This window comes from Argopecten irradians, chromosome 3 (genome assembly GCF_041381155.1).
Source record: "Argopecten irradians isolate NY chromosome 3, Ai_NY, whole genome shotgun sequence".
Taxonomy (NCBI): domain Eukaryota; kingdom Metazoa; phylum Mollusca; class Bivalvia; order Pectinida; family Pectinidae; genus Argopecten; species Argopecten irradians.
Window position 1 is genome coordinate 60,394,786 of NC_091136.1, and position 27,264 is coordinate 60,422,049.

The 27,264-nt window shown below is 34.7% G+C and overlaps 1 protein-coding gene across 1 annotated transcript; it reads left to right on the forward strand.

The window, feature by feature from the left end:
• Nucleotides 1–899: 899 nt before the first annotated feature.
• LOC138319260 (calpain-9-like) lies at nucleotides 900–27,264 on the forward strand. Its single transcript, XM_069262286.1, has 18 exons — nucleotides 900–1,487; nucleotides 16,046–16,127; nucleotides 16,398–16,659; nucleotides 16,992–17,172; nucleotides 18,878–18,964; nucleotides 19,179–19,279; nucleotides 19,605–19,682; nucleotides 20,935–21,092; nucleotides 21,385–21,545; nucleotides 22,027–22,238; nucleotides 22,568–22,676; nucleotides 22,888–22,945; nucleotides 23,359–23,417; nucleotides 23,829–23,897; nucleotides 25,774–25,852; nucleotides 26,036–26,152; nucleotides 26,466–26,518; nucleotides 26,635–27,264. Exons 1-18 carry the CDS (start codon nucleotides 1,116–1,118, stop codon nucleotides 26,659–26,661), a joined length of 2,265 nt encoding a protein of 754 aa, XP_069118387.1. The 5' UTR covers nucleotides 900–1,115; the 3' UTR covers nucleotides 26,662–27,264.

Sequence of the window (27,264 nt, forward strand, 5' to 3'; positions counted from 1 at the left end):
ATGCCAGACGGGCTGCAGTTGATACAATATTCCGGTTCTACGAGTCTACGAGCAAGAAGCATTTGGATATTTACCATATACTACATGTAATTGCTTTTGTAAACAGAAAGTTTGCAAATATCATCCTGTTGTTTGTAGATAACGTTATACATTGTCATCTTTAATATACGACGGAGATTATAAATTAATTTCTTATTTACAATTACGATGAAGACCATGTCATGTATGTAGTCAAAATGTCTTTTCAAATAATACACAGTACACTGTAGTCCGCTAAACCTGCCTATATTATTAGGCTTTTTTAAATTTGTTTTTGCCTTATATATATTAGGCTAAAACAAAAATAAGGTTTGTTAATTTTCGTCTTTTTGGGGCAAAAAGACGAAAAGACGAAAATTAAAAATATATATAATATTAGAAATCCCCATATAGGAATTAGAATTTTCAATATCGGAAATTCGGAATAAAAAGTAACTTCGCTTGCCATATAGTGTCTACTACAAAAATGTATCTAAATATCTTTTTTGTAAACAACAAATGCTGACAAACCTAGCTGTTAGACTCGTACGTTGATTCATACTTAATTCTTAGCGCACATATGTACAGCTTATGTAATAAACCAGAATCTCAAAGCCTAAGTCTGCTGTTTCTGTTATTTACAAAATTAAGTTTGTACACGTCCCTCCACATGAATACCAGATTTAACAACGGTGATCATGATATGGCGGTTTAAAACAAAAGACTTTAGTTAAATCCGGTCTAAACGTGTCCGTTGAAAGATTGTCCTTGTTGTATAGGCTGTAAATGCGATCAATAATCCGCGACCCGCTAAAGAATGGAATGTCAACAAGAACATACCAGGGTTTCACTCAACCGTGACGTCGATCATAATCAATCGCAGCGGATTGACCAATCAGAGATGGGAATGCTGGAGACTTTGGCAGGTTTGTGTGAGACTTTCTGCATGTGTCGGGGAAACCCCTCTCGTTGTTGTGAAAGTGAGTACGCGCGTGTCCTGTGGAGGACGGATTACGACAGGTATTTTATCTGAGGACGACGAACATGTGGTCCTCGTCGCGTATGTGCAATGTGATGACATTTGTGTGAATCTAGACATGGCTTATTACAATGCCCACTCTCCGCGCGAGCGGCCTGTCCCTCATAAACAAGTGTCGGTTCCAATGCAAAATGTGGAGCACCAGTATTCTTTACCCAACCATCACCATGGACCTAGCCCGCACGGCCCCGCGGGTGCACGGAATGGCTTCGGCTCGGCTCATCCTCCGATGCCACACATGTCCCGGGGGTTCCGGGAGACAGACGCTCCCCACAGTCGCCACCACCGGGGCACCAGTGACTTTGACACCCGGCGATCAGAGTGTCTGAGGAGGGGTGCCCTGTATGAGGACCCGGACTTTCTCCCTCAGGATACTTCCGTATATTTCAGTAGGAGCCCTCCCTTCCGGATAGAGTGGAAACGCCCAGGGGTGTGTGACTATTGTGTCAATAATTTGTCTCTTGTTTTACTTGCAGTTTTCAATGTACTGTGACCGGTACATGACGATACCTAAATCTATCATATACATCTCAGGTTTAAGCTAAACTGTTCATGCATGTACATTTTTACTGAAGTCCCACTAGGTAACCTTACCAAGTGCAGTTGGCATTCATCGGTCCATGAACTGCCATCCACTTATTATGATGTCATTATTGATGTCATTATCATAGTGACATGACAGTATGGGGTTTTGATATCCTAAAACAGTGTGGGTAAGTACAATTTACCGTTTATTAGTACCACCTTCCAGTGTTTTTGATATCATTAAAATCTCGGCAAATCATGACGTCATGTTCTCCCACCATTCACTGATTTGTCACAGCTTTAAACTGTGGGAGATTTCTCTATCAACCCCTAAAATTACGTGACATCATGACTTCATGCAGTGTGATCGTGGCATATGCTTTGTCGATGACGTCATCAATATTGACCTTAACGACCGCGAACAGACGATGGAACCATGTTCATGTCACGGTGAAAATGATTATGTTTAGGCTATAGTCTCTTCTTTTCCTTTTGTATGTGAGAGAAATTGAATCATTCCCTACCTATAAGGTAGTGACAACAAATTCTCCCATACTTGATAGGGTTATCCGGTGGTTAGTTGTTTAGAAAAGAGTTTTACTACGAGATAATCCAGGGGTATAGAAATCATAAGTGATCAGAACGGCTGGAGTATCGAGGCTGGGATTGAACCTGCAACCGCAGGCTTATATTGTTCTACCTACTAAGCTAAAGGGAATTTACCATAAACGTAGCTCAAATTAAGCTATAAGGCGACCATATACACCATGTATTATACAACTAAAATAAAACCTACTTACACAGTCACTTTACGGAACATTGTGTTTGACAGTGGCACCAGGAGCCTGGCAGTTCATGACCTCACATGGCTATAGCTGCTGGAGTGAGACTGCATGAAGCTTTTTTGTTGGTACATATATGTACAGTGACAGGGCATTCAGTAGACCGTCGAAAGTATGTTTTGACTCCCAAAAATCAGATTTGATTGAGTTTGAAGCATAAGTCTATTTGTCATGTGTTTTGACTCTTCAGATTTCTAGGAAATTGTGATTTGACTCCAGAATCTGGTAAAAGTCAATGGTCAACTGGATGCCCTGAATGAGCCCCCACCCCCATTCCTGAACCCCACTGCCATCTTGCATGAGCAGAGACCGGTCGTTCAGGTACTTGTGTAAATATGTTGTAAACTTATTATTAAATGCTAATAAATGTAGAGAGCGTATGTGAACAACTTCATCCAATTTGCAAATGAAGAGTTCATGATCAAAACATCAACTATCGTAAAAGGTCATCAAAGGAGTCAAATATGTGTCTAGATCTTCAAATTATTCTATATAAATAACTAAAGATGCTGGGAGAATTGGGATTTATTGAAAATCTTATCAATGTAACTTTTCATTTTTCATACAGGAAGAGACAATCTCAACAGGCAGGAGGCGAGTGTTTTTGATATTTATTAAGGTAGTGGTCTACCGGTTTTGGGCTTCATCAGAACACCATACCGTCAAAATTAACTAGCTAAAGTACACCAAATGCGGGCAATATTCACTTACGGCTCAATGTACATTACATCCAAGAACTTTAACTCTTATATATAAAAAAAATGTTAACTATAATGTACGTGATAGTCTCTACGCACTAAAAATATCAATTATATCGGTATCTAGATGTCCTTCACGGTTATATAACAAAAACATAAAATAAGTATTGTTAATGTTCATCTAGGCGCAGCATGGATGTAGACTCAGATTTTTAGTTTAACTCCTTATAGTCCACCCGTCGGTCTCCCTCGGATGAGTTTGGGGAAGATGCCGAACTATCAGAATCGCTCGATGGAAAGACTAAAACTGTTTTTCATGAACAGAATCCGAAATTGTTGTGCTAATGTTTACATTATTTGCCTAACATATACACGGCAATATTTTGATAAGCATTTGCTAAATAGGGTGATTAGAACACAAAAAATTAGGTATTAATGAATTTTAAAAAATGTATCAATCAAGCTAAAAGATTTGCGGAATAATGAATCTGTTAGTAGCACGTGGCACATGCCACGTGTGAGAACTGTTGTAAACATACATGTTGACTTCTGTTTTAAAACTTCTAATCTTAGTTATTGATGAAGATACTTGTAATACTATCAATTTAATAAATCGATTGTTATCATAAACTACTTTGATGCTTCCATGAACAATTAAGTCAATATTAAGATAAAAAGATTTCAAAATGACTTCCACACTGGACCGGAAGACGAAAAGACGAAAATTAAGGTTTGTTAATTTTTGTCTTTTTGGGGCGAAAAGACGAAAAGACGAAAATTAAAAATATATATAATATTAGAAATCCTCATATAGGAATTAGAATTTTCAATATATCGGAAATTCGGAATAAAAAGTAACTTTGCTTGCCATATACTACAAAAATGTATCTAAATATCTTTTTGTAAACAACAAATGCTGACAAACCTAGCTGACTCGTACATTGATCGATACTTAATTCTTAGCGCACATATGTACAGCTTATGTAATAAACCAGAATCTCAAAGCCTAAGTCTGCTGTTTCTGTTATTTAAGCAAACATGTGGTCAAACTGAATACAAAATTAATTTTGTACCTGTCCCTCCACATGAATACCAGATTTGTCTATTTGTCAATAATTTTTCCAACCATAAAAGCAAACCAGATTGGTTTAAGAGTGAAATGAATGTATCCGATTTTGCCCAAGTCAAAAGTTGTTGAAACAGTTATATGTATATATATGTACACAGACTCTGATGTAGTGAAGCCAAACTGTACCATTGAATCATTTTAGGGAAAACAATTTTATTTACAGAATATATTCTTGATTCTTGGTATACTGTCTGGTACAATTTGTTGACCTTGGTGACCTTAATTCAATCATTCTCAGTATTGCTATGATAATTGCTACAACAGCTTCACTTTGTAAGCACAGAATACCGACTGACAGTCTCTGTAGGTCTTCAACAACTTTTCAAAATTGAATCAATGGCAAAACATGGTATTGGCCTTAAAGCAATAAATTTAGGTTTTAAAATTATATGTATATAGTTACTATATACAATGTATACTGAATTCTTAAATAAATACCTTAAGGTGAATTAAATAGTTGCACTTGAGAACTGACTCCCTTGCTAATGCTAATATCATTAAATTACAATAGCTATGACCCTTAGGAAACCACTTATTGTGATTTAGCATTGTCAGCTCTAGAGCTCTGAGAATGATAAGCCTTGAGGAATTCGCCTGTTGTGCATTTCAATTATTATGAAGTAATGTTAGCAGAGTAATATTATCATGGATGTTTGCTGGAGTTCTGGAGCTCTATTTAATTTTCATTCAAACTGTACTGAAAAGAAGGTTTAAAACGAGGAACTATTACCTGTATACAACAATACACAAGGTAACCGGACCCTGATCTCTATAAACTCATGGGTACACCTAGCTATATATAGCTGCACGCTTCTGACATCCTATGAAAAGTGTATGCTGTAGTACTTGTGTGATAAAAGTTGATTGGAATGTGGAGGTGTTGACAGGAAGGAGAGCATTAGATGGACTAAATAAACAAGGGATTCACAATCACAGGATAGTTAATCTCATCACTGCATACAGTATACCAAAATACCACAGAATCTGAGGGGATTACAGGGTATTAGTCCGAGGTTTTATCCCACAAATGGTCATTCTGAGGTGACCACTCTGAGGTGACCTCACCTGTGACCAGCGATAAGATTAGGTCAATCTACTACACACTTTACTACCGCCAGTGTCTCACAGTTGTATACAAACTATGGAAATTGTATATGAATTGGTGTTTGCTGTTGATATTGTGCTTTGTTCCTACCTGTGTATACACCTATTCACAACAGTTGACATCTTTGTTCACTTGTGAGGTAAACACAAATATAAAATGTTTACAGATCAACAGTGAATTATTTTAGTTAGGCCTGATCATGCCAAATATTTCTATTACCATATTTATAATCAACAAGATAGGAAGTTTTCTATGTACAGGGCAGATCTCAGACCTGATTGTATAGATAGGTAGTTTTCTATGTACAGGGCAGATCTCAGACCTGATTGTATAGATAGGTAGTTTTCTATGTACAGGGCAGATCTCAGACCTGATTGTATAGATAGGTAGTTTTCTATGTACAGGGCAGATCTCAGACCTGATTGTAAGATAGGAGTTTTCTATGTACAGGGCAGATCTCAGACCTGATTGTATAGATAGGTAGTTTTCTATGTACAGGGCAGATCTCAGACCTGATTGTATAGATAATTAGTTTTCTATGTACAGGGCAGATCTCAGACCTGATTGTATAGATAGGTAGTTTTCTATGTACAGGGCAGATCTCAGACCTGATTGTATAGATAGGTAGTTTTCTATGTACAGGGCAGATCTCAGACCTGATTGTATAGATAGGTAGTTTTCTATGTACAGGGCAGATCTCAGACCTGATTGTATAGATAGGTAGTTTTCTATGTACAGGGCAGATCTCAGACCTGATTGTATAGATAGGTAGTTTTCTATGTACAGGGCAGATCTCAGACCTGATTGTATAGATAGGTAGTTTTCTATGTACAGGGCAGATCTCAGACCTGATTGTATAGATAGGTAGTTTTCTATGTACAGGGCAGATCTCAGACCTGATTGTATAGATAGGTAGTTTTCTATGTACAGGGCAGATCTCAGACCTGATTGTATAGATAGGTAGTTTTCTATGTACAGGGCAGATCTCAGACCTGATTGTATAGATAGGTAGTTTTCTATGTACAGGGCAGATCTCAGACCTGATTGTATAGATAGGTAGTTTTCTATGTACAGGGCAGATCTCAGACCTGATTGTATAGATAGGTAGTTTTCTATGTACAGGGCAGATCTCAGACCTGATTGTATAGATAGGTAGTTTTCTATGTACAGGGCAGATCTCAGACCTGATTGTATAGATAGGTAGTTTTCTATGTACAGGGCAGATCTCAGACCTGATTGTATAGATAGGTAGTTTTCTATGTACAGGGCAGATCTCAGACCTGATTGTATAGATAGGTAGTTTCTATTACGGGCAATCTCAGACCTGATTGTATAGATAGGTAGTTTTCTATGTACAGGGCAGATCTCAGACCTGATTGTATAGATAGGTAGTTTTCTATGTACAGGGCAGATCTCAGACCTGATTGTATAGATAGGTAGTTTTCTATGTACAGGGCAGATCTCAGACCTGATTGTATAGATAGGTAGTTTTCTATGTACAGGGCAGATCTCAGACCTGATTGTATAGATAGGTAGTTTTCTATGTACAGGGCAGATCTCAGACCTGATTGTATAGATAGGTAGTTTTCTATGTACAGGGCAGATCTCAGACCTGATTGTATAGATAGGTAGTTTTCTATGTACAGGGCAGATCTCAGACCTGATTGTATAGATAGGTAGTTTTCTATGTACAGGGCAGATCTCAGACCTGATTGTATAGATAGGTAGTTTTCTATGTACAGGGCAGATCTCAGACCTGATTGTATAGATAGGTAGTTTTCTATGTACAGGGCAGATCTCAGACCTGATTGTATAGATAGGTAGTTTTCTATGTACAGGGCAGATCTCAGACCTGATTGTATAGATAGGTAGTTTTCTATGTACAGGGCAGATCTCAGACCTGATTGTATAGATAGGTAGTTTTCTATGTACAGGGCAGATCTCAGACCTGATTGTATAGATAGGTAGTTTTCTATGTACAGGGCAGATCTCAGACCTGATTGTATAGATAGGTAGTTTTCTATGTACAGGGCAGATCTCAGACCTGATTGTATAGATAGGTAGTTTTCTATGTACAGGGCAGATCTCAGACCTGATTGTATAGATAGGTAGTTTTCTATGTACAGGGCAGATCTCAGACCTGATTGTATAGATAGGTAGTTTTCTATGTACAGGGCAGATCTCAGACCTGATTGTATAGATAGGTAGTTTTTCTATGTACAGGGCAGATCTCAGACCTGATTGTATAGATAGGTAGTTTTCTATGTACAGGGCAGATCTCAGACCTGATTGTATAGATAGGTAGTTTTCTATGTACAGGGCAGATCTCAGACCTGATTGTATAGATAGGTAGTTTTCTATGTACAGGGCAGATCTCAGACCTGATTGTATAGATAGGTAGTTTTCTATGTACAGGGCAGATCTCAGGACCTGATTGTATAGATAGGTAGTTTTCTATGTACAGGGCAGATCTCAGACCTGATTGTATAGATAGGTAGTTTTCTATGTACAGGGCAGATCTCAGACCTGATTGTATAGATAGGTAGTTTTCTATGTACAGGGCAGATCTCAGACCTGATTGTATAGATAGGTAGTTTTCTATGTACAGGGCAGATCTCAGACCTGATTGTATAGATAGGTAGTTTTCTATGTACAGGGCAGATCTCAGACCTGATTGTATAGATAGGTAGTTTTCTATGTACAGGGCAGATCTCAGACCTGATTGTATAGATAGGTAGTTTTCTATGTACAGGGCAGATCTCAGACCTGATTGTATAGATAGGTAGTTTTCTATGTACAGGGCAGATCTCAGACCTGATTGTATAGATAGGTAGTTTTCTATGTACAGGGCAGATCTCAGACCTGATTGTATAGATAGGTAGTTTTCTATGTACAGGGCAGATCTCAGACCTGATTGTATAGATAGGTAGTTTTCTATGTACAGGGCAGATCTCAGACCTGATTGTATAGATAGGTAGTTTTCTATGTACAGGGCAGATCTCAGACCTGATTGTATAGATAGGTAGTTTTCTATGTACAGGGCAGATCTCAGACCTGATTGTATAGATAGGTAGTTTTCTATGTACAGGGCAGATCTCAGACCTGATTGTATAGATAGGTAGTTTTCTATGTACAGGGCAGATCTCAGACCTGATTGTATAGATAGGTAGTTTTCTATGTACAGGGCAGATCTCAGACCTGATTGTATAGATAGGTAGTTTTCTATGTACAGGGCAGATCTCAGACCTGATTGTATAGATAGGTAGTTTTCTATGTACAGGGCAGATCTCAGACCTGATTGTATAGATAGGTAGTTTTCTATGTACAGGGCAGATCTCAGACCTGATTGTATAGATAGGTAGTTTTCTATGTACAGGGCAGATCTCAGACCTGATTGTATAGATAGGTAGTTTTCTATGTACAGGGCAGATCTCAGACCTGATTGTATAGATAGGTAGTTTTCTATGTACAGGGCAGATCTCAGACCTGATTGTATAGATAGGTAGTTTTCTATGTACAGGGCAGATCTCAGACCTGATTGTATAGATAGGTAGTTTTCTATGTACAGGGCAGATCTCAGACCTGATTGTATAGATAGGTAGTTTTCTATGTACAGGGCAGATCTCAGACCTGATTGTATAGATAGGTAGTTTTCTATGTACAGGGCAGATCTCAGACCTGATTGTATAGATAGGTAGTTTTCTATGTACAGGGCAGATCTCAGACCTGATTGTATAGATAGGTAGTTTTCTATGTACAGGGCAGATCTCAGACCTGATTGTATAGATAGGTAGTTTTCTATGTACAGGGCAGATCTCAGACCTGATTGTATAGATAGGTAGTTTTCTATGTACAGGGCAGATCTCAGACCTGATTGTATAGATAGGTAGTTTTCTATGTACAGGGCAGATCTCAGACCTGATTGTATAGATAGGTAGTTTTCTATGTACAGGGCAGATCTCAGACCTGATTGTATAGATAGGTAGTTTTCTATGTACAGGGCAGATCTCAGACCTGATTGTATAGATAGGTAGTTTTCTATGTACAGGGCAGATCTCAGACCTGATTGTATAGATAGGTAGTTTTCTATGTACAGGGCAGATCTCAGACCTGATTGTATAGATAGGTAGTTTTCTATGTACAGGGCAGATCTCAGACCTGATTGTATAGATAGGTAGTTTTCTATGTACAGGGCAGATCTCAGACCTGATTGTATAGATAGGTAGTTTTCTATGTACAGGGCAGATCTCAGACCTGATTGTATAGATAGGTAGTTTTCTATGTACAGGGCAGATCTCAGACCTGATTGTATAGATAGGTAGTTTTCTATGTACAGGGCAGATCTCAGACCTGATTGTATAGATAGGTAGTTTTCTATGTACAGGGCAGATCTCAGACCTGATTGTATAGATAGGTAGTTTTCTATGTACAGGGCAGATCTCAGACCTGATTGTATAGATAGGTAGTTTTCTATGTACAGGGCAGATCTCAGACCTGATTGTATAGATAGGTAGTTTTCTATGTACAGGGCAGATCTCAGACCTGATTGTATAGATAGGTAGTTTTCTATGTACAGGGCAGATCTCAGACCTGATTGTATAGATAGGCAGTTTTCTATGTACAGGGCAGATCTCAGACCTGATTGTATAGATAGGTAGTTTTCTATGTACAGGGCAGATCTCAGACCTGATTGTATAGATAGGTAGTTTTCTATGTACAGGGCAGATCTCAGACCTGATTGTATAGATAGGTAGTTTTCTATGTACAGGGCAGATCTGGACCTGATTGTATAGATAGGTAGTTTTCTATGTACAGGGCAGATCTCAGACCTGATTGTATAGATAGGTAGTTTTCTATGTACAGGGCAGATCTCAGACCTGATTGTATAGATAGGTAGTTTTCTATGTACAGGGCAGATCTGGACCTGATTGTATAGATAGGTAGTTTTCTATGTACAGGGCAGATCTCAGACCTGATTGTATAAGATAGGTAGTTTTCTATGTACAGGGCAGATATCAGACCTGATTGTATAGATAGGTAGTTTTCTATGTACAGGGCAGATCTTGGACCTGATTGTATAGATAGGTAGTTTTCTATGTACAGGGCAGCTAGATCTCAGAACTGATTGTGTCATGTGAATTGAAAATCTTTTCTTTCCAAACTGTTCATAATTAGAAGTAACTTGGATTCATGTTCTGAACATGAATTCTAAACTGTTCACTTTAGACATAGATCCTCATTCAAATCTTTGATCATTCCACGAAAACAATAGTGCCATTATATTTCTTGCTCAAAGTTATGATTCTATTGTATCCTTCTCAATGAAGTCAGTTATATTTATTATGCTGGAATCATTCTATCTATTTTTAAAAGCATTGAACGTCTTTCAGATGGCATTTATAGTCAATGTGAATGCCATCTGAACAGAGGAAAATTCTATGAAGCCCTAGTTGAATTTGCCTCAGTCCAGTTTGCATTCCTGCATATTGGCTATGAATGCCAACTGAAAGACATGCCATGCTTACATTTATAATTACATTTGATAACAATTTTATGATGAAATCCCAAGAGATTTTGCATCTATTATGGCTAGATGATTCAATGTTATAAAAAAAACGGAACAACCATTTGAAGAGCCATCTTTGGTGATCGCTGGCACGATAAGTTTGATGTCACAATGATAATGACATCATAATAAGCAGATGACAGTTTATAGACTGATGAAAGCAAACTTTGCTTGGTAAAGTTACATAGTGGGACTGCAATAAAAATATAAATATATAGATCATTGTCTTTTATCTGCAAATTTTGTTAGAACATCTACAAACACTGTTTTATTCTGAGAAACAAAGGTGTGCAAACACATTTGATAGTTTTCCTCATGTAACAGGTCCCAGTCCAAATCTATTCCCACATACTGTCCTTTTTTCAAAGTCTTTGCGCTATTTATTGCAATGTAGTTAGGGAGTTATGGTGATCTTGAAGAAAATCTAATTGTAATGGAATAATTGGTAACAGAAAGTGAAAACAACCAAGCAAAAACAAGGAAACAAGAGAGAATATCCTCTCTAACTTGTATGATTTGTACATTTTAGGTATTTTTGATGAATGCATGGATAAGGATAATTAAGTTAAATGCACAATTCATCTAGAAGAGATCCTCCAGGCCTCGTGTCACCAGAGTGAGATTTGACTATGAAAAGCCATTGACAGTATGCATGTGTATTTTATATTTGTTCCTGATGAAGCCCAACACTGGCGAAACCGGTAGACCACTACCTAATTAATAAATATCAAAAACACCCGCCTCCTGCCTGTTGAGATTGTCTCTTCCTGAATTATATTTGTTTTAGTGTTGTATACATATACGAAGAGTGACATGCCGTGGTCTAGTGACCAGGGTTCTGTACCCTGTCAATTATTCACTAACATTGGTGTTTGAAGACAATTGTTTTCTACACATGACTAAGACTGTACAACACCTGGCTCGCGTGCCTTGTCAGGAATCATGCATATCTGATGAAACCCTGCTACCTCCCGTTACAGATGCTGGTCGCCTCACCTCCATCACATACCTTAGGATGATTAAGTCATATTTCAAAGGAGACTGTTTTTACCCTTATATTTGTATATCCAGATATAAGGGTCTGTTGCCTTTGATAGAAGTAGTTGATAAATATTGCATTAAAGTAATGTATTAATAATTTAGTTTCTTGTTTTGTGTGTTTTGTTATCACGGTAGTTTAGCAGTGTATCTCTTTCCATTATCGCTATATATATATATATAGTAGAATTTAGATTATCCACGGTAGTTAGCAGTGTATCTCTTTCCATTATCATAATATATATATAGTAGAATTTAGATTATATCCACGGTAGTTAGCAGTGTATCTCTTTCCATTATCAATAATTATTATTATAGTAGAATTTTAGATTATCCACGGTAGTTAGCAGTGTATCTCTTTCCATTATCATGAATTATATATATAGTAGAATTTAGATTATCCACGGTAGCAGTTGTATCCTCTTTCCATTTAGTAAATTATATTATCCACTGTTAGAATTTAGCATTTATTCTTTCGGAATATCAGTAAAATATATATAGATAGTAAAATTTAATATTATCGGTTTTTTTCCATTATCATATTATATATAGAAATAGTATAGTATTTAAATTTAGATTATCCCACGGTAGTTAGCAGTGTATCTCTTTCCATTATCATATATATATATAGTAGAATTTAGATTATCCACGGTAGTTTAAGCAGTGTATCTCTTTCCCACATATATATATAGTTATAGTAATTAGATTATCCAGTAGTTAGCAGTGTATCTCTTTCCATTATCATATATATATATAGTAGAATTTAGATTATCCACGGTAGTTAGCAGTGTATCTCTTTCCATTATCATGATATATATATATATATAGTAGAATTTAGATTATCCACAGTAGTTAGCAGTGGTATCTCTTTCCATTAAATACAGTATATATATATATAGTAGAATTTAGATTATCCACGGTAGTTAGCAGTGTATCTCTTTCCATTATCATATATATAAATATATATATAGTAGAAATTTAGATTATCCACGGTAGTTAGCAGGTAGTAGAATTTAGATTATCCACGGTAGTTAGCAGTGTATCTCTTTCCATTATCATATATATATATATATATCATATATATATAGAATTTAGATTATCCACGGTAGTTAGCAGTGTTCCATTCCATTTAGCAGTGTATCTCTTTCCATTTCATATATATATATAGTAGAATTTAGATTATCCACGTAGTTAGCAGTGTATCTCTTTCCATATATATAGTAGAATTAGATTATCCACGGTAGTTAGCAGTGTATCTCTTTCCATTATCATATATATATATATATATATATAGTAGAATTTAGATTATCCACGGTAGTTAGCAGTGTATCTCTTTCCATTATCATATATATATATATAGTAGAATTTAGATTATCCACGGTAGTTAGCAGTGTATCTCTTTATTATCATAATAATATATAGTAGAATTTAGATTATCCACGGTAGTTAGCAGTGTATCTCTTTCATTATCATATATATATATATATAGTAGAATTTAGATTATCCACAGTAGTTAGCAGTGTATCTCTTTCCATATATATATATATATATATAGTAGAATTTAGATTATCCACGGTAGTTAGCAGTGTATCTCTTTCCATTATCATATATATATATATAGTAGAATTTAGATTATCCACGGTAGTTAGCAGTGTATCTCTTTCCATTATCATATATATATATATAGTAGAATTTAGATTATCCACGGTAGTTAGCAGTGTATCTCTTTCCATTATATATATATATATAGTAGAATTTAGATTATCCACGGTAGTTAGCAGTGTATCTCTTTCCATTATCATATATATATATATAGTAGAATTTAGATTATCCACGGTAGTTAGCAGTGTATCTCTTTCCATTATCATATATATATATATATATATAGAATTTAGATTATCCACGGTAGTTAGCAGTGTATCTCTTTCCATTATCATATATATATATATATAGTAGAATTTAGATTATCCACGGTAGTTAGCAGTGTATCTCTTTCCATTATCATATATATATATATATATATAGTAGAATTTAGATTATCCACGGTAGTTAGCAGTGTATCTCTTTCCATTATCATATATATATATATATAGTAGAATTTAGATTATCCACGGTAGTTAGCAGTGTATCTCTTTCCATTATCATATATATATATATAGTAGTAGAATTTAGATTATCCACGGTAGTTAGCAGTGTATCTCTTTCCATTATCATATATATATATATAGTAGAATTTAGATTATCCACGGTAGTTAGCAGTGTATCTCTTTCCATTATCATATATATATATAGTAGAATTTAGATTATCCACGGTAGTTAGCAGTGTATCTCTTTCCATTATCATATATATATATATAGTAGAATTTAGATTATCCACGGTAGTTAGCAGTGTATCTCTTTCCATTATCATATATATATATATATAGTAGAATTTAGATTATCCACGGTAGTTAGCAGTGTATCTCTTTCCATTATCATATATATATATAGTAGAATTTAGATTATCCACGGTAGTTAGCAGTGTATCTCTTTCATTATCATATATATATATATATATATATATATAGTAGAATTTAGATTATCCAGGTAGTTTAGCAGTGTATCTCTTTCCATTATCATATATATATAATATATATATATAGTAGAATTTAGATTATCCACGGTAGTTAGCAGTGTATCTCTTTCCATTATCATATATATATATAGTAGAATTTAGATTATCCACGGTAGTTAGCAGTGTATCTCTTTCCATTATATATATATATAGTAGAATTTAGATTATCCACGGTAGTTAGCAGTGTATCTCTTTCCATTATTATATATATATATATATAGTAGAATTTAGATTATCCACGGTAGTTAGCAGTGTATCTCTTTCCATTATCATATATTATATATAGAATTTAGATTATCCACGGTAGTTAGCAGTGTATCTCTTTCCATTATCATATATATATATATATAGTAGAATTTAGATTATCCACGGTAGTTAGCAGTGTATCTCTTTCCATTATCATATATATATATATATATATAGTAGAATTTAGATTATCCACGGTAGTTAGCAGTGTATCTCTTTCCATTATCATATATATATATATATATAGTAGAATTTAGATTATCCACGGTAGTTAGCAGTGTATCTCTTTCCATTATCATATATATATATATATATAGTAGAATTTAGATTATCCACGGTAGTTAGCAGTGTATCTCTTTCCATTATCATATATATATATATAGTAGAATTTAGATTATCCACGGTAGTTAGCAGTGTATCTCTTTCCATTATCATATATATATATATATAGTAGAATTTAGATTATCCACGGTAGTTAGCAGTGTATCTCTTTCCATTATCATATATATATATATATATATATATATATATAGTAGAATTTAGATTATCCACGGTAGTTAGCAGTGTATCTCTTTCCATTATCATATATATATATATATATATAGTAGAATTTAGATTATCCACGGTAGTTAGCAGTGTATCTCTTTCCATTATCATATATATATATATAGTAGAATTTAGATTATCCACGGTAGTTAGCAGTGTATCTCTTTCCATTATCATATATATATATATATATAGTAGAATTTAGATTATCCACGGTAGTTAGCAGTGTATCTCTTTCCATTATCATATATATATATATAGTAGAATTTAGATTATCCACAGTAGTTAGCAGTGTATCTCTTTCCATTATCATATATATATATATAGTAGAATTTAGATTATCCACGGTAGTTAGCAGTGTATCTCTTTCCATTATCATATATATATATATAGTAGAATTTAGATTATCCACGGTAGTTAGCAGTGTATCTCTTTCCATTATCATATATATATATATAGTAGAATTTAGATTATCCACGGTAGTTAGCAGTGTATCTCTTTCCATTATCATATATAGTAGAATTTAGATTATAATTAAAGCATGGTCTGCTGTTTTAGATAGGAACATATTACTGATCAGTTTCTAACTTTCTATATTGTAACTTTAAGCCTGTTCTAACTTCTTTTTACAGAAATTCTAATGATATGTAATGTTAATACTTTATTTGTGTGTTTTCAGGAAATAGCAGGGTACCATCATATGAAGCCGAGTTTCTTCCTTGACAATGCGTCTAGATTTGATGTAAAACAAGGTGAACTTGGTAAGGCTGTGCTTGTTTTTGTCAATGCATTCACTTAAATATTTATTATGTTACAAGAATTCCACATGGTCATTATGAGCACAAATTGTTATTATAGAAATTTTCAAGAGTTGGGGTAAAAAGAATTTTCCTCCAATTTTGTGAATTTTACTTAAACAAAATATGTTTCAGAACGATCTTAGGAAAATAAAGAAACATAACTTATATTTAATTATAAATAAGGTATTAAAAGAGAATGAGACCACTATTTGATAAATATGTATCTAACAGGTGACTGCTGGGTGGTGTCGGCCATTGCCTGTCTGTCCAGTCCTGACCACCGTGAACTCTTTCGGCGTGTAGTACCTGCTGATCAGGGGTTTCATGAAGGTTGGTACGCTGGCATATTCCGCTTCAACTTCTGGCACTTTGGTAAATGGGTGGAGGTAATTGTGGATGACAAGCTACCTACTAGTCGAGGACAGCTGCTGTTTGTACACTCCAACAACCGCAACGAGTTCTGGTCAGCTCTTCTGGAGAAGGCATACGCTAAGTAAGTCACATCAACTGTAGAGTGATATTTGTGATATTAGACTAGAGAATGCTTACACATTAAGTCCCAGCTCCAACGATTGCTTTTTGCTACAATTTAATGTATAGAATGATTTTCTTATTATGTTTGTTTGAATCATACAGATCACAGAAAAAGTGATCGCTGTAATTACTACAATTACCTGCTATTACTTGGTAACTCTGTCTATACCAGGTATTTTATTTCTGTTATCAAATCCTTTTCTAAAAGGTCTATGATGATCAAAGATGTCTTCATATTGATGTTGCTTAAAGGATGTTGCAATTAACCCATTGTTGTATTTCTGTCGACAGATTGAATGGGTCCTATGAGGCACTGAAGGCCGGTAACGTTGGTGATGCACTAACCGACTTTACTGGAGGGATCTGTGAGAGCTACATCTTACGAGGACCCAAAACCAATGTACCACGCAATATTGTGAACATCCTATTTAAAGCCCTAGACCGCCAGAGTCTTATAGGATGTGGGATTAATGTAAGTCCCCTAACTAGGGGTGTTGTTATTCATTCTAAATCATTGATATCAGAGTTTGGATTCTACCAATTTCTGTTGTTAATATTAGATCGAAGATGAAATCATCAGTTTTATCTGATTGTTGATCTCTGAGATAACTTTGATGTGACAGCATTCCTCTGTGAGTTATCGCCTTAGTGGTTCACTGTACACAAACCCTTCATTGATAAATTTTAGATGAGGTCTTTTAATTTTTTAATTCATCTTGGAAAATTATGATTTTAATCTAAAAATTTGATCATCAATCACTTCCTTTTGTGATCTTGCTTGTGTTTTGTCTTGAGTATCTGTTTATGATGATTACTGAATGTTAATGTATAATGAAATGATACACAGTGCATTAATTTTTAACATGATTCTATACAGTAGTGTGTTTATGTTGATCCCTGATCACATCATGTACAGGTTTGTTGTTCAGATGTATAGATGTAAATGTGGGCACTTCATCTTGATTTCTGAACCTATAGATTTATGGGCAATTAAATGTAGAGCTCGGTGTGTTGTTTTACATGGGGAATTATATTGTTGTACATGGTGACTTTTATTTCAAATCAAGACTATTGCTTTATATGTAGAAGACTAATCAGTCAATATTATTATTTTCTTTGCAATCAATTTTGAGTACAATTACTTCAGAACGGTGCTAATTTTGATAGCGTACACATTAAACAAATCCCTGACAATGGTACGATAATGCAGCAGATATTTTGACAATGGTTTTAATTCACAGATTTCAGTAAAACTGAGAATAGAGCATACATAAACCATCCAGGAAATTTACCAGCTACACAGTACTTGTAAATTTTTGTTTTACATGCAATGGGGCAGCATATTGTTTTACATGGAACATATTGTTTTACATGGAACATATTGTTTTACATGGAACATATTGTTTTACATGGAGCATATTGTTTTACATGGAACATATTGTTTTACATGGAGCATATTGTTTTACATGAACGCTATTGTTTTACTCAGAAGACTTACGAGATTGTTTTACATGAAGCCTATTGTTTTACATGGATTGGAGACTTACTAGATTGTTTTACATGGAGCCTATTGTTTTACTCAGAAGACTTACTAGATAGTTTTATATGAAGCCTATTGTTTTACTCAGAAGACTTACTAGATTGTTGTACATGAAGCCTATTGTTTTACTCAGAAAACTTACGAGATTGTTTTACATGAAGTCTATTGTTTTACTCAGAATACTTACTAGATAGTTTTATATGAAGCCTATTGTTTTACTCAGAAGACTTACTAGATTGTTGTACATGAAGCCTATTGTTTTACTCAGAAGACTTACGAGATTGTTTTACATGAAGCCTATTGTTTTACATGGATTGGAGACTTACTAGATTGTTTTACATGAAGCCTATTGTTTTACTCAGAAGACTTACTAGATAGTTTTATATGAAGCCTATTGTTTTACTCAGAAGACTTACTGGATTGTTGTACATGGATCCTATTGTTTTACTCAGAAGACTTACTAGATTGTTGTACATGGATCCTATTGTTTTACTCAGAAGACTTACTAGATTGTTGTACATGGATCCTATTGTTTTACTCAGAAGACTTACTAGATTGTTGTACATGAAGCCTATTGTTTTACATGGATTGGAGACTTACTAGATTGTTTTACTCAGAAGACTTGCTTGTTTTACAGCCAATAAAGGGAGGACCTGGTACAGAGAGTATCCTAGAGAACGGCCTGTGTGCTGGACATGCCTACAGCATCACTGACCTCAGGGAGGTACGCATGTGGGGACTAGATAACATTATTGTCTTAATTAATTTCTTAATGGCAAACCTTTTATGGTGATGATTTTACTAAAATAATTCAATATTGATTACTAATCATTTCCATTCCTTGTCATTTGATCACACAATTTACTAATAATGTTCATTCCTTGTCATTTGATCACAGATTTTACTAATTATGTCCATTCCTTGTCATTTGATCACAGATTTTACTTATGTCTGAGGAAGGAGAAATGCCTATAACATTAGTTAGGGTACGAAACCCATGGGGAAGTCGAGTGGAATGGAATGGACCGTGGGGCGATATGTAAGTATTTGGGAACTCCTTGGGGTAGTCAAATGGGATGAAATGGGCATGGAGTGATATATACTAGGGAAACCCTGGGGTAGTCGAGTGGAATATGGAACAGACTTTTGGATGATATGTAAGGGGCTCTCATGAAGGTAGACAAGTGGAGCAAAATGGAATGTGGCAACATGTGGAATGAAACAAACTATAGTTCCTAATAGGAACATGCAAATTTACTGGGTTTTGGTTCTTATGTTTGGAGATACAGTATGATTTAAACTTATGATTTAAACTATTTCACTTTTTTTTCTCACAAAATACAAATTTATTTGAATCATTGTAGGTCTAGAGAATGGAACAGCATTCCTGAACAAGACCGTGAAAAGATGGGACTGGTATTTAGGGATGACGGAGAGTTCTGGTAAGTCTCCAAGGTTGTTATAGGTGTTAGTATAGGTGTTAGTATAGGTGTATAGGTGTTATTATAGGTTTTAGTATAGGTGTTATTATAGGTGTTATTATAGGTGTTATTATAGGTGTTATTATAGGTTTTAGTATAGGTGTTATTATAGGTGTTATTATAGGTGTTATTATAGGTGTTATTATAGGTGTTATTATAGGTGTTATTATAGGTGTTATTATAGGTGTTATTATAGGTGTTATTATAGGTGTTATTATAGGTGTTATTATAGGTGTTATTATAGGTGTTATTATAGGTTTTAGTATAGGTGTTATTATAGGTTTATTATAGGTGTTATTATAGGTTTTAGTATAGGTGTTATTATAGGTTTTAGTATAGGTGTTATTATAGGTGTTATTATAGGTTTTAGTATAGGTGTTATTATAGGTGTTATTATAGGTGTTATTATAGGTTTTAGTATAGGTGTTATTATAGGTGTTATTATAGGTGTTATTATAGGTGTTATTATAGGTTTTAGTATAGGTGTTATTATAGGTGTTATTATAGGTGTTATTATAGGTGTTATTATAGGTTTTAGTATAGGTGTTATTATAGGTGTTATTATAGGTGTTATTATAGGTTTTAGTATAGGTGTTATTATAGGTTTTAGTATAGGTTTTAGTATAGGTGTTATTATAGGTTTTAGTATAGGTGTTATTATAGGTGTTATTATAGGTGTTATTATAGGTGTTATTATAGGTTTAAGTATAGGTGTTATTATAGGTTTTAGTATAGGTGTTATTATAGGTTTTAGTATAGGTGTTATTATAGGTTTTATTATAGGTGTTATTATAGGTGTTATTATAGGTTTTAGTATAGTGATAAGAATAAACCAACTTACTTTGTTATAAATCACAATGATGACTACAAATGTTAATGGTTTCTGTAAAGTGCACTTTTGCTTTGGTTTCCATAAGATATGCTCAGAAAATTAGGCAGAGTCAGAGAATATCAAATATATTATCATTACTCAAAACTGTAGTGTAAGAATTATCATTACTCAAAACTGTAGTGTAAGAATTATCATTACTCAAAACTGTAGTGTAAGAATTTTGAGGTAATTGTTTTGGAAGCTACACTTAAGCATTATAAGCTTCGCATTTATAATTATTATGGAAATGTGGATTTTGTAATTCAGCAATTATTAGCATGTAGGTGTACATGTAACAGGATGCTATATCTATAAGACATGATTTCTTTTGTTTCATTAAAGGATGGAGTTTGAAGACTTCAAACACAACTTTGATAGCCTAGATATCTGTAACCTGACCCCTGATTCACCTATAGAAATGCCGAAACAATGGCACACTGCCGAATACCAGGATACGTGGCAGAGAGGCTTCAACGCTGGGGGCAGGCCTTCACAACAGGGTATGGTAGTAAAATGTTAAAATGGATTTATACTTCTACTCTGAAAGATGAATACTAGTACCCATTATGGGTAGATAAATACTACTGCCAAATAAATAAATAATACCTCTTAAATAGATACCCAGAAAAAATAAGCTACTGCTCTAACAAATAAATACAATTTCTAATTTAACGAATTAATGAAAAATCAAAACAGATAAACATCACAAAATAATTGTAGAGACTGATAATATTGAAGTAATTTGGTGAACACACTGTCTCTATGAATGTCTTTGTTTGATGTTTATGACAGACACCCACTGGACAAACCCACAGTACAAGGTGACCTTGTCCGACATTGATGAAGATGGAGACAATGTCTGCAGCTTCATCTTACAAATGATGCAGAAAGATAGACGGAAAATGAAGCAGAAAGGGAAGAAAAACCTGTATATAGGATTTGTTGTGTATGAGGTTAGTATGATAACTATTTTATTTAATGCATCTGTGCATGATGCTTTGAACAGGAATTAAGATAATGGTATTAGACCAGTCATATGTATCTCCGAATGTATATATACTAGTACTGGTTTACCCCACACAACACAGTCTATTTGTTATTTCATTATTTATGGTTTTAATGTTATTAAGGCAAATATTGAGGTTTCCAGATAAATGCCAAAATGAATTTCTTGTAAGAGATAAAAGTGTTGTTTCTTTTGTGAAGGTTGGGATATATTAGTTACCTGAGGTATAAAAAAGGCTTTCTGAAAATTTGGCCTTAGTTTCAGACCCCACAATATGAGAAAGTTCACTCTTCAATGAAATAACAATACATTTGCATTAGTTACACATGATATTTTGTATGAGAATGTGTAGTATATGAAGCTAATGTGTAAAAGACCCAACCCTAGCTATGACTTGTTTGTTATTGGACTGTTTCTTTTTCTGCCAGCTCCGTAAAGAAGAAGAAATGCCATTGCCTAAAGAGTTCTTTGAGACCAATCGCCAAGTAGAGTCAAGTGGCCACTTTATAGACAGTCGCCAGATCATTACTCGTTTGACGATGAATCCCGGCCAGTATGTTGTAGTGCCATGTACATATGATCCCAACGAACTTGGCAGTTTTTACCTCAGATTTTTCTTTGAAAACAAGAATGCTGTTAGGTAAGTTCTCAGATTTTATCCCTCCAATCTAGTATATCCGACACTAAGGATAGCAGTTTTGTCAAGTGTTTTTTTGGGAGTTATGCCCCTTTTATTGATAAGCGTCTAAAAACAAATTATGATCATGTTGAGTATTCTATACAATGTGCAGGATTCAGTGAATTCAATTATTTTAAGATTATCTTGCCTTTTTTGATGGACTACTGTTCTGCCTTTTTTGATGGACTACTGTTGGAAGCTTTCCACTCCTAGTGTTTCAGGTTTATTAAAAAGTTCTAATAATAGATACCTGTATATAAACATTTAAAGAATCCTTGTGACATTTCCAGTAATATGGATGCCACACCAGAGAGCGTTCCAGTTACTCTGCCTCCCAACCCTCCTGATGGTGACAAGGAAGAGAAGTTCCGGCGATTTTTCTACTCTGTGTCAGGGGAGGTAAATCTATACTTCTAATTACCTAAATAAATACTAAATTATAATACATAGTGTTTTACTGCCCTCTACCTATGTTACTGAATACCATAATAATTCCCAATGCAAACCTTTTAAAAATAATTTGTATTTGATTTGAAATAAATGTTGAAGGTATTGCTGATTTATATGTGATGCAAACTACAGTAAAAATTGCTTGTTTTTATGACTATAGGACATGGAAATAGATCCATTTGAGCTGAGAGGTGTGGTGAATGATGCCCTTAGGAAAGGTAAGACAATCCCATAAATTTACATTTAATTTTTTTCACCAAACGAAGGGAAAATGCTAGTTCTTTTAATGTAGATTCTTATCTTGGCCATAGTTTATTTGCTGCCAATGACATTTCAAGATTATCAAGCTGATGTGCAGTGATATGCTGTTATGTCTCATATCACCTTAGCTTTAATAAAGAGACACTAATAGTATGTTGGAAGTTGTGTTTAGTAAGGAAATTGTTAATTAGGAAACTGTCCATACATAAGTAACTAGATTTAATTGTGATAGATTACATGAATGCCATGGGTGAGTTGTCTTTACATGAATTAGTTCTCTTTGGTTGCACAAGATCGTAAATTGACTTAAGTTGATAGTAGAAAGTTTCCCCTTGCTTTGTAATAGATTAAATATGTTTGCTGATTTCAGAGCCTTTACACAGAGACCTGTCAGTGGATGCCTGTAAATCATTTGTACTGCTATTGGATGTATCCTTTTCATTCGTTATATTTTATAGCAGATATCACAGGCATATTGTGGTCTGAAACAATTGTATCAAAGAGTGATTTTTTTATGTTTTTCATACATGCACTAAAACTAATTCTGTGATTACATCCCAAAAAATAGTCAGGCAAAGACCTCGGCATGTAGTAAAATTTTGTCAAATTGGTTTTCACAAACATGATTTAATTATTAAGTTTCAACATTGTTGTTAAACTTTTTTAAGCACCCTGACAAAAACTGGGACCAGACGTTCATAATATGTTAGATAATGAGAGATACTATATTCAAAATAGACAGATTTACCTGTGGATTAATCTGTGACATCCTGGGCCATATGTATTGATATATCTACAATGATAGTAAGCTGTTTGATTATATTCCTTAATGTGGTCCAGACTGACAATTCTGGCCAGCTGGGATACCCTGAGTTCCAATATCTATGGAATCTGCTGAGGAGTTGGAAGGTACTGTCTGTTAAACTATCTCTACTATAACACTGGATATTATGTTATGTGTGAGGATGGACTTTGCTATACCTTGGTCACTATTATAGTAGCTAATATGGCACTTCCTACATCTTTGTTTAGGTGTCACTATAATGTTACTTTTACATTATAAATATGTGGATCAAGTGAAGGTAATGGTCAAGATGTTCAAAATACATACATGTGATGCATATACATTGTATATATATCACTTTCCTGTGTAATCATTATTCATATTATTTATTTTTTATCATTTTTAGGTCATCTGACCCGAAGGGTCAGGATGACCTATTGTCATCATGCACTGTCCGTCGTCGTGCGCCGTCCACCGTGCGCAGTCCGCCGTGCGTAAACTTTTCATTCAAACAGCTTCTTCTCAATAACCGAAAGGCCCAGGGTACTGATATTTAGCCTGTAGCATGCTTGGATGAAGGGCTACCAAGTTTGTTCAAATGAATGACCTTGACCTTCATTCAAGGTCGCAGGGGTCAAAAAGGCTAAAATCTTCAAATGACTTCTTTTCAAGAACCAGAAATCCCAGGGTAATGATATTGGGCCTGTAGCATGCTGGGATGAAGGGCTACCAAGTTTGTTCAAATGAATGACCTTGACCTCCATTTAAAGTCACAGGATTCAAATAGGCTAAAATCCTTTAAACAACATCTTGTAAATAACTAAGAGGTCTAGAGACCTGATATTGGGCCCCTGACATGCTGGGATGAAGGACTATCAAGTTTGTTCAAATCAATGACCTTGATCTACATTCAAGGTCACAGGGGTCAAAAATGCTAAAATCTTTAATCGACTTCTTCTCAATAACCAGAAAGCCCATGGTACCTATTGGGCATGTAGCAAGCTGAGAGGAAGGGCTACCAAGTTTGTTCAAATCAATGACCTTGACCTTCATTTAAGGTCACAGGGGTCAAATAGGCTTAAATCTTTAAACAACATTTTCTCAAGAACCAGAAGGCCCAGGGTACTGATATTGAGCCTGTAGCATGCTGAGATGAAAGGCTACCAAGTTTGTTCAAATGAATGACCTTGACCATCATTTAAGGTCACAGGGGTGAAATAGGCTAAAATCTTTACACGACTTCTTGTGAATAACTAAGAGGCCTAGAGACCTGATATTAGGCCCCTGTCATGCTGGAATGAAGGGCTATAAAGTTTGTTCAAATCAATGACTTTGATCTTCATTCAAGGTGTAAGGGGTCAAATAGGCTAAAATCTTTAAATGACTTCCTCTCAAGAACCAAAAGGCTGAGGATACTCATATTGGGCCTGCAGCATGCTGGGATAAAAGGCTACCAAGTTTGTTCAAATGAATGAACTTGACCTTCATTCAAGGTCACAGGGGTCAAATAGGTAAAAGTCTTTAAACGACTTCTTTTCAAGAACCAAAAGGCTCAGGATACTCATATTGGGCCTGCAGAATGCTGGGATGAAGGGCTACCAAGTTTGTTCAAATGAATGACCTTGACCTTCATTCAAGGTCATAGGGGTCAAATAGGCTAAAATCTTTAAAAGATTTCTTGAGAATAACTAGGAGGCCTAGAGACATGATATTGGGCATGTGACCTGCTGGGATGAAGAGCTACCAAGTTTGTTCAAATGAATGACCTTGACCTTTATCCAAGGTCACAGGGGTCAAAATGGCTAAAATATGTAAATGACTATGTTGTTTTGTGCCAATAGTCAGATGACCGTTAAGGCCCATGGGTCTCTTGGTTTTTTTTGTTTCTTTGACAAGTAGAATAAAATTCAATTTATTGCATTATTCATAGATATATATTTATTACCCTGTATGTAACAAATTATTCTTAAAAGGATCGATGAGTCGGATTTATGTTTTCAGAAACTGTTTTACCAATTTGATGCTGACCAGTCAGGAAAGCTAAGCTCGTTTGAGCTGAGACGAGCTATCGGTGCAGCAGGTACATTAAATTATCTCCGTTTCATATAGTTTCTTCTATTATATAATGATACCATGTTCAAATGTAATATTTTGCTAGGCATAGAAAATCATTCATTTATAAATTTGTGTTATTTGAACAATAAACAAATATTGAATGTTTTGTTCAATTGAATTCTTTTGTTTTTCCTGTTTATTTCCAAAGGTTTTAAAATTAATAACACGACCATGCAGTCCCTAGTGTATCGGTACGCTGACGAGAGATGTCTCGTTAGTTTGGACAGCTATCTCATCTGTATAGCCAAACTCATGAAACTTTTCAGTAAGTATTCCTTCCATGATATTCTAAAATCTGTAAACGAATGTCAACATCGCTGAAAACATTTTTATGTATTTCACTTTTATCTGAAAATATTTTATATGTTTCATATTTATCTGAAAATAGTTTATGTATTTCACTTTTAACTGTAATATTTTATGTATTTCACTTTTATCTGAAAATATTTAATGTATTTTACTTTTATCTGAAAATTCAAATAGTTTATGTATTTCACTTTTAACTGTAATATTTTATGTATTTCATTTCATCAAAGTCCTTATACAAATACTGTGATTGGTTTTATATTTTTCCCCAGATGACTTCAAGAAATATAGCTCTAACAATCAAATGTCCTTATCAATAAATCAGGTGAGTTTTTTTTACCTTGGAAGTAAAATATGGTTTACACTAATCTATGTTGTTTATTTATTCTTCGACTATATTCTTGCTATTTAAATTACATTGTGATCTACCTTCTGTTTCAGTGGCTGGAGCGGTCTCTGATGGTATGATGTATGATGTGAGGATAAGCGCCCTACGTGGGGTAAAAATATCTGTGATAGTATATGTGTACACTATACATCTATGTTACTCAAAGTTTTAACTATGGTATAAGCGAAGAAGTTAAATTTTACTTCAATAACAAGCTAGTTGCATTTTGTGCAATGCGACCTCTAACATAAATTTGTGTAGTACCTGGCAATGGCAAATAAAGTGCTAGCAATAACCTTTGAGTACTTGTACCAAAGGGAAAGTGACAATAAGCTGTAAGTCACACTTAGGGATTGTGACTGCTGACAATAAGCTGTAAGTCACACTTAGGGATTGTGACTGCTGACAATAAGCTGTTAGTAGTACCTAAGGGATTGTGACTGCTGACAATAAGATGTGAATAGTACCTAAGGGATTGTGACTGCTGACAATAAGATGTGATTAGTACCTAAGGGATTGTGACTGCTGACAATAAGCTGTTAGTCACACTTAGGAATTGTGACTGCTGACAATAAGCTGTTAGTCACACTTAGGGATTATTACTTCTGACAATAAGCTGTGAGTAGTACCTAAGGGATTGTGACTGCTGACAATAAGCTGTGAGTAGTACCTAAGGGATTGTG

Excerpts from the sequence above, each read along its gene's own strand:
- LOC138319260 (XM_069262286.1), top strand. The coding sequence starts at position 1,116 with ATGGCTTATTACAATGCCCACTCTCCGCGCGAGCGGCCTGTCCCTCAT. Across the intron at positions 23,898-25,773 it reads ATCTGCTGAGGAGTTGGAAG|AAACTGTTTTACCAATTTGA; the intron begins GTACTGTCTGTT and ends TTATGTTTTCAG. Across the intron at positions 26,153-26,465 it reads CAAACTCATGAAACTTTTCA|ATGACTTCAAGAAATATAGC; the intron begins GTAAGTATTCCT and ends ATTTTTCCCCAG.